This window comes from Musa acuminata, chromosome BXJ3-7 (assembly GCF_036884655.1).
Source record: "Musa acuminata AAA Group cultivar baxijiao chromosome BXJ3-7, Cavendish_Baxijiao_AAA, whole genome shotgun sequence".
Lineage (NCBI taxonomy): Eukaryota > Viridiplantae > Streptophyta > Magnoliopsida > Zingiberales > Musaceae > Musa > Musa acuminata.
This window is the reverse complement of record NC_088355.1, coordinates 41822682-41833563: the sequence shown is the minus strand read 5'-3', so window position 1 is coordinate 41833563 and position 10882 is coordinate 41822682. Positions and strand designations below refer to the sequence as shown.

Below are 10882 nucleotides of genomic sequence, written 5' to 3'. Positions count from 1 at the left end.
GGTTCTGTGTCCTGTTTCTGTGATCACTCTGTATATCTTCATAAAGGCATGATCGAATAGAGGCAGCAATGCTCAGCCATTGCATTGGATGGTTTGTGAGGTTTGACCTCTTCCTGTCTGGTCCACTATAAAAGCATTCCTTTTGTTGGTTATGCAATATGAGCTCATGACTTGCGACACATATATAGCTAACAGTTTGTCCTGTTTGAGATGGTCTGACCATCAAACAGTTTCTTGAAGAAACATAGGGCTGTAAATATCCAGACAAAGTTCTCTATTTATGCTGTCACATTGGGACTAATTCCAAATTTCCAAATGCACTGATGCAAATTCTGAAAAGAAGAGTGGTGTCAACCCTGAAGATTCAAAATACTATCGCGAACTCAGAGATATTTTTTATACTTTGGTAAGTAAACAACAGGGTTTGCTGAAATATTATACACCGTCGACAGTATTTTGATACATCAATATAGCTGATTGGCTCTTTTAACCACAACCACAAAAACAACAAAAAAAGAAGCAAAGAACCGTTTCAATGAGACTCAAAGCTGGATTTGTGTTCTTTTCGTTGATCTATTATTTACCATTTATTGTTCTATTATACAGTATGCATAATTCATGTAGGCTTATTAATGGCTGGTTATCAACTTCTCACATGTAAAAGTACGCTGGAAGAAAGAAAAAAAAATGGAGTTCTCAAAGTATTTATTGGTTTATTGAGAGTTAGGTAAAGAGGGATTACATATAGGTTGCAGTCTTTACTAAAAGAGAAAACTACTTTGTTTTGCACTAGCACATTCCATGTGATCAAATGGATCTGGATCGATCATCATCGAGCGCGACGATGGTTGGAATCTGCCCATGATTGACGAAATCAATCTTGTTTAGTCTCAGACAACAAAGGATCTGCTCCGGGAGCTCCTCCGGCTTCTGTGCCTGCATTGTTTTAGATGTAGTTAGTTCATCATAGTAGAAGAATGAGAATACCGAACGGATAAGTTCAATTTCCAGATTACATGAAACTATGGTCTTAATTTTTTCTATCAAACTGAAATTTTACGGTTAGGATCCTCTTCACAGTGCAGTTTCCTGCACTGGACTGCTGGGTCTTGAAATCATTCCATTTTAGTTCAACATCATCCCTCACCAAGAGTTCCAACATAGCACCTGCCTCTTGGTTTCCTTGATTGATTTTGATCAAAAGATTTGAAGTTATGTGAACCACAAAATTAGTATGCAATCATCTCCGTAGGCAATGTTCTCTCCTAGTTTTGGATGTGACAACACAACTGTTGAGTGTTGACCAACCACCAATCCTATGATATGGATGTCTTCAAATACTTGGATGGTGATCACCAATTCATGGTTTTAACATGATCTTTCTAGTACTCTTATGCAAGGTTTCAAATACCGGTCCGAACATATCGGCTGGTATTTATTAGCCCTTACCAAATGCTGATATTGATATTATACCATAATGATCAGTACTAATTGGTATTTAAATATTTTTATTTTTATAATGATATCGAATGATAGGCATTATCCTGTCTACCAATAGCTTATCGGTCCGATTGGTTTTGCCAGTTCTATCATATAAGGAGTAGCTTGCACAAAAGCTTCTACATATGGTGTTTGACCATTGACACTCGAGATCTAGTAGTAATGACATAACAAAGAGCCACCTCAAGCAAATCAGAGATGCTATTTGGGGCTCTGGCTTAAGCTCAACGCATGTTTCTCTTGTGGCACTTATATTCACCTATGTAATTGTGTCTAAGCATGGCATATCCAAATCACATTGTGTTAGATTGCTGAAGTTTATATCAAGAAACTCCGAAGCAGCTGATCACTAAATCAAGAAATCCTTCATGGCATAGACAAGTTAAAAGTTGAGGCAAGACTAGTGTGTCATTAAAAAGTCTTGCAAGAAAAGTAAAGTCAAACCAGACATAGATGTTTCTAATCTCTGTGAATATGCATTTAATATTATTACCTGGATTGTCAGACCCAAATCAAGGATCCCATGTTTTAGACGTTCTCGAAATGCTTCAAGCCCCTTTCTTGATATATAGCTAAAGCGATGTATATCGAGATCAATCTCAAAGTAGTTTGCTCCCTGTAATGTAAAGCGTATGACGATCATTGCTTAAAATAGAAACATTTCTGTCTTTGTTTTTCAAAATATTTTTGATGCATATCAAACAATAAAATGTGCACTTTTGTGTGTGCTGGTGCAAACAGGCATTGCCAACATGACCAACTTGCAAAGTGAACAGTAAGTGCTGCAGTAACATGTTCATATCGAGTTGAAGCCTTGGAGTAGTAGCGAATATTTATCAAACAAATATAAGAAGCAAAATTGGTAAATTTATTTAATGGTCATTACTAATTGCAAACAATAATCGATTCAATTTGGATATGACATCTACCACAGGTTTGGCACATTAAACAAAAAAGAAGAACCGTGTGCTTTGCTTACCGAGTAAAAATTGTGCTGAGGGCGTGAAAGCACTGGCTTCCCATTATATGCTTGTATCAGCTTCTTTTCTGCTGCACTCAAGAGAAGATCCTCTGGATTAACCACCCCAACCATTATTTTCAATCGCTCTCTAAATGGAATGCTAGACTCCATTGCAAACCCTTTAACCTTTTCGGTTTCATCATCAATAAACCTCTGCAGAAGGCAAGAAATTATAAGGTGTAACTACTTAATATTGCCAACTACAAAACATCAAGTTACCAATGAAACAAATGTTACCCTTATTAAATCTTGGAGGCTAGAAGAAACTTCTTTATCATAACATTCAGAAATTTTAAAATACAATACAAGGCTCATCCCCTCCCCATCACTATCGCTGAGAAACATTGCGGCTGGATAAGTAGGCATCTGCATGAAAGTATAAGGTGTCATACCATTTGCTGCTAGCGAAGACAGACTATCGGTCAAGTGAATATGCGGCACTACTAACAATCAACTCCTGAGAAAGTTGCCAACTGCACCTGAATATTGGCAATTAGGAGTGAAGGAACTTTCTCATGAGGTTTAACATATGGAAGCTCAATATGTTGGGCAATGTGATGTATCTTTTGTGGACATACAAACAAGTCTACACCGATTGGATAATATGGTGCATAGTTTGGAGCAGGACATTTCTTTTTATCTCTGTATAAGATTTTCAAATAAGGTGCAACTCAAATTAGTAAAGTAGAAAAATGTTGTTACCAACAAACTGCTACAAATTAATGCAAAAGCAAGAAATCTACATATTCATGCCTGAAATAGCTTTCTCCACGAAGCTTAAAAGTTGAAGGTTCAAGAAAGGACCAGCATCCAGGACTTGATTTTCCACTGGGAGAACATGGAATGACTAATCCTCCTTTCGGATGATATAGGAATCTTTTTGACGCACCTAATAAATCAAAAAGCCAGAAAGAGCAATGGGTAACATCACTGGAGAACAAAATGAGGAAACATGACATTGATGCCAATATTTCCACATTGCAAAGTTGCGTAAGAGTGTCTAATTTAAATAATATGAATTTGCCATATGAGAGTACATGCAGTAGCTAGAAAGAATGGAAAATCACAAAACTCGACATGTAGGAAATTAATAACACATGTAACCAAGAAGGCACTAGCGAGCATGTGAAGCCACAAAAGAGATATTTGAATTGTGCTCAAGATATCAAATCACTACAGTAATGCCTCCAATTTACTTAAGCAGAGTTCTGTATCATGTATAACCCAAAAGTTCACAAGCACCAGATGGGGAATGGGGGGGAAATAATACCCATTAACTATGAATCTTTCATTTGAGAAGTCATCTATGGAATAAAACAACCATTTTTATTGAGGTAGATTCCATGCCATATTTGAAATATTCATATTAATGATCGAAAAAGAAAACAACTAACATAGGGCAGCACGTTTATTATTAAACCTTCAGGATACCATGAGCTCAACATATTTCATGTCCAATAATCAACACTGGTAGACAGCCATGCAAATGCCTCCATGCATCTTATTTGTGGAAGGCAAAATAAAGAATTAACATTCAAACACCGGTTGAGTTACATGGAAATCAGAAGTGTGTTACTTACAGAATTCAGTCAGCTCTTCTCCATCAAAAGACTTCCTCTTGTAAGAAAGGTTGATAACTGCTGACCTTTTCTTTTGACACGGTAGGCACGTGTTTGGCTGTTGTATTTTGTCATTAAAACTGACAGAAGGGACTAACTTGCACACACAAGATGATGTCTTGTTGACACGAGATTTGTCCTCTGTCTCATGTCCTTCTTTGGAATGTTTGTTAAAGCGTGAAGCATTTCCATACTGCAATGTTTGTGTCCCAATTGGATTTACTGATGGAATTGAGTCTGCAGACAATGGAAATTAACTCATGACTAGCTGGAAAGGCTGCTAGATGCAGCCATAATCTATAACTTAGATATACACTACCTCCATGGACACTGACAACATCATCATCAGACTCAGATTCTAAAATACTGACAGAGTCAAACCATGATTCTTCTTGGCAAATCCCTACAAACACAGTTAATTATTCATCGCATAAAATTGTATGGAATATAAAGTTTAGAAAGTGAGCATAAATGTGGAACACTCAGATTATTAAGAGAAGCATATGATCACTGGTCTTGCTTAGATATATCATTAGCAAATGCTGTCAGGACATCTAAATTTCCCTCGAGATGCTGTTATTTCATATAACTAAACGGACTACGTTTGTCAACAAAATGAAAAACCTAATGCAAGGCAATTGCTTTGTTGGTTGATGGAGTTAATTATACTCATCACTCATCCGTGTTTATGTTTCTATATCTGATTGCAATTCTAGATAAAGAAACATATATCTCCAATGTCTACAAGAATCAATAGTGTAGTTTTTAGATCAAAACAGACGTCTACGAGCTGAAGAAGGGTACCATTAGCATCCATCTGATTGTGGTGCCACTGTAACTGGGTGAGATGGAATGTCAAATTGGAAACCTCAGATCTTTTATAAGTTGCCGCAGCAGTCTCAACATGAACAAATTCACTAAAAGCGAAATCAGTCGAGCGATTTTCAGCATCAGCAATGTGAATTTTAGAAGCATCAGGAATGGGATCCAAAATCTTTCCATGGCATTTTCTGGATCGAAGAGAGCATTTTCTGGAACGAAGAAAGCATTTTTTGGATTGAAGAAAGCATTTTCTGGATCGAAGAGAGTACTTCAGAGATCCGGATCTATTTCTTGATTTTGATACACATGCGCCCATGATATCACTCAAATATAGGGTGCCTGATACCAAGGAAGAAGCCTTAAGAAATATTCAAATTTTATATGAGAACCTCAAGATATACTATACAAACTGCAAGAGAGAGAGACCAAAACTAAAAGTCATATGAATATGCTTTAAGGGCGATAGGATGAAAACCAGCCAATTTTAAATTGAGAGTTGAATCATCTGCAGACAAGTTACTAATAACTGATCATTATTTTTAAAAATCTTAAATATTTTCTTTGCAAAAGGTTAGTTGTACAACAAATGCCATAGAATTCTGTTGGTCCATTCAAATATAGTTTCAAATTTTGTAACCTAAGCCATAAATATCTTCAACAGCAGGCACTTCAATGTGTCAAAGCTACTTTGTCACTTCGAATCAAGAGACAAAAAAAAAAAAGGAAAAAACAAAAACCAAATTTAAAAAAAAAAACAGTAGAAGATTCAAGATCTCTTTCAGTAGTAAAAGGAAAGGAGATTTACCCAGATTTTTAGAAAGCTAACTAGCATAACAAACTTCAATTAATGGAGAAAACCCAATCAGGCAACATCAAGGGGCTGCCAGGTTGTGTTTCTTTGTCCTTTTACATGAAAGTGTGAAAATTAAAGTTATGGAGAGCTTTTAAGAGGCTTCGTCTTGTAAAACAGTCGATAACAGTTTTAGACAACCTTTTTAGATGAGGTGGTAGAATTTTCATAGAATCAAATAAATCAATATGATCAATTGAGATATTTTTATCCTAGTGTAAGGGATGGTATCTAGCAGTGTAAAACACTCAGGTCTACAGTACCTAGGTTCAGAGGATCCAAATCTAAAGGAATCAAGTCTAGAGTTGGAATTAAGATCTTATAAGTATCATGAGAAGTTCAATATAGTCTTTCTTTTATTATTGTCTTGGTTTCTTCTTTTCTGATTTTAGATCTTGAGCTGGTAGTACTATGTTACTACTATTTGTATGTGATTTTTTCTTCACATAAAGTTATAACATAACTGCGTGATTAACCTGGTTTAATGCATTGTTTCACTGCACGTAACTCCAAATGCAACCAAACTGTTCCAACATTGAAATTTCAAGAATGGGAAGTTAAAAAAGAGAAAGAAACTTTAGCAAAGAAAATGATGATTTGGTTTGTCACCACATGGCAACAAAATCATATTCCGATTATTCAAGAAAGATCGAACACTGTTTTAGTTTTTACAAATAAAGCGTGTTAACTCCAAGAACTTCTTACCTCACTTGGTGGGTTTATAAAGCAAAGCTTATGGCTGTTTCAACAAAAGAGAAAAAAGGACTAAATTACAATATGAGAAAGCCAAATAAAGCAGTTGTTCCACCAGTTATTGCCTCATGGCGAAAGAGAAGCGGTCTGGAACTAATTATTAAAGAACTCTCAAGCACGAGACAAACAAGTACATCAGAATCACACACAACAACTAGAGCAAAGTGGAAAGACTTTGACTTGAAAAGAAAAAGAAGATTAGCACAAGAAACGCAACAAGACTCCATATGAAGAGAAGGAGAATTATAGTTTTAAGACAGATAAAATAGAAATTAACGTAACCCAGAAAAATGAAATGCTTCTTCGCAGGAAGAAGGAAAAAAAAAACGAGGGTCGGAAAATAATGTCAACGAGATTAAGGAACGACAAATGTAAGCATCAAATAATGACCACAACCCACGAAGGACATAAAAGCATTTAATTGATTAGACCGCACAATGAGACTTAAAAAGATGAAGGGAATAGTATATTGTCGATCGAAAAAAATATGAACAATCCCTCGAGAGACAAACACAGCTGGAGGCCACGGGGTAGCCAATGTTTCGCCCACAAAAAAAAAAAAAAAGATGATTTTGATGGTTGCTCTCCCCGAAATTTGTCATTTTTAGCTTCTGCTCTTAATCCAACGACGAGGTTCGAACCATAAACAACTCACATCCCAGCTACCGACAAGACATATTTTAGCCCCAAAAAACAGGGGAATATGATCTCTCGACTCAAGTAGCACATACTAGAGGCAGAGGCGAAGTGATAGAGGGAGATACCTGTGAGGCGCTGGTTTGAAGCCTTCTAACATCCACAACACATTTGACGGAGACGAAGCACGATCCAGAGACGTGCGATACAGATATGCTCCCGTAACACGAAACTACATCAATCTAGATACACTGTAAGATTCACAGAGGTGGCAGAAGTTCCAGAAAGATGTTCCCTTTCTGCAACTCCGGGCGACGAGGAGAGGAGACGGGAGAAGAGAATGGCTCCGCTTCTTCTTCATCTATTTATAGCTCGCAGCATCGCTCGAGCAAAGCTTGCAGGCGTCCAACTCCCAAGTCTCTCTCCACACGTGCAACGGGAGATGCAGAAACCCAGAAACCAACAAAGAACAAGGTGACGTGGTCCGTGTCCTTTCTTCGATGCATCGTCTTCCTCCCTCCGTCAAATGAATGGATGTTTACATACATCGAATCATCGTATATGTTTTTGATACATGCATTTTATGTATACATTCACGTCATAAAAGCCATAATTTCGCCCAAAAAACAAAGAAATTAATGATACTTTCTGTACAACCAAATGCAAAAGGCCAATATAAAAGCTATTTTACATATCGGTGTCGAAAGATTCGTAAACTATGCATTCTTCACGAGACTCAAAATCATAAAACAAATAGTTCATAAGCATTTTTACATGACATTAAATCTTTTTCTCCTTCACATGTCGCGTGAACCGTGTGCATTTACTTGTTGTGATGCCTGTAGTTTCGGAAACAATGTCTCATTGATCGGAGTCTGGTGCACTAGAATTTTATTTTCTCCGGCTCACTTCAAAGGCTCAGCTTCCTTTCATGGCTGTGTTATTGTGTTGGGTGGTCCTCTGTCGGCTCCTCTCTTGTCTGTTACCACTTCGTTTTCTTCGTTGGATGGAGATGGCTGCACGCTTGGGGGTTGCCTTTTTGTTATCTTTAGCTCTCCCCGCACTTCGCTTTCCCTTGCCCTCCTCGTCTGTTGGCTCGTCCCTGTCATTGATGTCTGGGAATGAATAGTTCCTGGTGGCTTTGCAATGACTTTGTAGTAAGACAGCGACTTGGTCCTCGCGTTCCTGGTTTCCATGATGAACTAGGACATGAAATGACCACAGGCACCACCAGCTGCGACTCCATGTAAAGGAGCTCCTTTTTACGTCAGAATAGTGAAACATGGGCTCATGGCCTCTTCCACTCTCAATGCCAGAACATGGCTTCATGATCATGTGTTGGAGATGAGACTTGCAAGTATCAAGATTGAACATAATTGGCTCAGAAGAGAAAAGTAAAAGGAGGTGATGCAGATAGGATATCTGTTGGTATATCTGAAGGACGTCAAATTATATGGTAGGAAGTCTATCAGAGCCAAAAACCATTGTTACAGGATCACTATCCGAGCAGGTCACCTTAAACATATCATTGATTCTGCTTATGAAAAGGTAAAGCTGATCATGCAAAGACACTGATGCATGATTCTCCTAAAACCGCCCATAAAGCAGTGGCTAATAGTGAAGAAAAGAGCTGAGGACAGCATTCTAAAGGTGGTTCAATAATTGGGACTGGCTGAATTCAATGACATAGGGCCACTTGCCTTGTGGTGGTAGTGGCAGTGGGAATCAAAGCCACCTAAAACCACAATTTTGTGAGAAGTAGCTAAGTCCTCACCTGCATTGCCTAATTTGATTATGGGCTATCATTGGTTTGATGATGAGCTGGGCAGATAGCTCAATGCCACTAAACCATTGGCAATGCAAATCTAAGCTATGAGTGAGCTGTGCTGACTACTAATCTTGACATCTGATAGCAGCTTAGATGCACAAATGAGTGAGTGTCTTGCAGCTAACCAGTAGTCAAATGATATATGCCATTTACAGTGAGTCACCTGTGGAATTCCTTCTACCTAACTTGCTCATCAGTTCATGTCTCATCCATGTCTTTGATTTGGAACTGTCAGGAATAGTGGTGTTAGGTTGATGGACAAAACCAATAAGCACTATTGCTTAGTACAAAAAGACTTCTGCTACAGTCGTCGGTATGAGGATAGATGAGCAGACTTCTCCCTGCATACCTAATAATGACTATTTAATTTTTAGCAAGTACAAAGAACTCAGTTCACCATATTAACTTCATATAACTTTAAATCTCTCGATTAGGATGGTCTCATCACTTGCATTATTCATGAAAAATCGTGATCATAGCACGCATGAATGTCAAAAATCATGCAAAAAAAAAAAGCTGAACAGAAGGAACTGTGAAGATGAAAACTTGACGTATATCCCTATGATTGCTTTCAGCCAATGGTTTGCAGAGTGAGAACTATGGTCAGCAAATCCAACCAGCCAATCAAAGTGCTTACCAACTCCAATGCCCATCGTGCTGGCTTCTTTGGGAGCACAAGGATACACATGGAGGACACCTTCAATTCCCTGGCATCAGCCATATAACTAAGCTCTCTCTCTCTCTCTCTCTCGCCTGCTTTCAAGTACACTTGGAATGAGTCAATGGCTGTGGTGGCAATTCATTGGCAACATTGAATGCATCCAGTTGTTGCTTGTAACATACTGTTGTTTTCTTGCACTTGCCACCACCTGTTCCTATTCAAACTTCCCTAGCCATCGTGCATTAGTTTATCGTCATCATGGCATTGAAATCAAGGCTGCATTCTGAAACAAGTGAAATGAAATCGAGCCTGGCGATTCAAAATTGTAGGGAATATCCCCTGTTGCTACCTCGACAAGAACCATTGTCTGCTTTCCCAAACGTAATGCTGCTTCCGTACTTGGCGCCATTGGCCTCTTCCTTTTCACAAAACCATGTGACTTGCAGGATAATGAGATCAATACTTCAATTGAATCTTCTCACATTTCTATGATATATTTTTTTTCCCTAATTAGAAATTTATTGACTACAAGTCAACAAATCTTTGGGCAATAAAAGGCTCTAATCTGACTAGTGTCGGCTTTGGTGAACCCCCAAAGCAGCCCATCCCAGTTAAGGCCCATATCCCCCTAACACGCACCCCGTAAATGATTTTGTTTGGCCTCCGACGGATAAGCTTTAAAATTCGCAGACATAGATCAAGTTCATGATTCGCGAATCTCAAAGCAACATCAGACGCGATGAGCTCCCATCTCCATGAAGAAAGCAGAAGAACGGCAATATCGATCTTTAGCGGTTCCTGCAACTTTATCACGTGCATATGGCCACTTGTCATCGACTCAGGAACAAGGCGATCATGTCTTCCCACCTAAAAGAGATCGCGGCATGATGTGAGCACATGTTGGATACGACTCACAACAGACTTCTGATGTGAACGGTTGGGGATTGAGATTCACGGAGCACGATTCCTAAAGCATTGCTACATCAAAATACTTGTGGTGAAACCATTTATGATCGTCCCACAATACAACATTTGGCGACCGAAATGATTCAGTTCTCGACATCTATGATGGTTTGGCGCGCACTCTGATATCTCATGATGTGTGGCGTTGTTGCCTTCGACAAAGAAGACTTGTCCCCTTCAGCACCCACAAATAAATGATCGTTATAGTTCCCTTCCAAGCAGGGGTGAG

At 38.5% G+C, this 10882-nt stretch overlaps 1 protein-coding gene across 1 annotated transcript; it reads right to left on the bottom strand.

Annotated features, from left to right (window-relative positions):
• Window positions 1-688: 688 nt before the first annotated feature.
• Window positions 689-7640, bottom strand: LOC103992905 (uncharacterized). The gene is made up of 10 exons (XM_009412805.3): window positions 7330-7640; window positions 4945-5301; window positions 4460-4543; window positions 4102-4377; window positions 3275-3410; window positions 3001-3163; window positions 2759-2887; window positions 2480-2674; window positions 1994-2116; window positions 689-936 (listed from the first exon to the last, which is right to left on the bottom strand). The coding sequence occupies exons 2-10, from the start codon at window positions 5276-5278 to the stop codon at window positions 808-810; spliced, it is 1569 nt and encodes a 522-aa protein (XP_009411080.2). The 5' UTR covers window positions 5279-5301; window positions 7330-7640; the 3' UTR covers window positions 689-807.
• Window positions 7641-10882: the final 3242 nt, after the last annotated feature.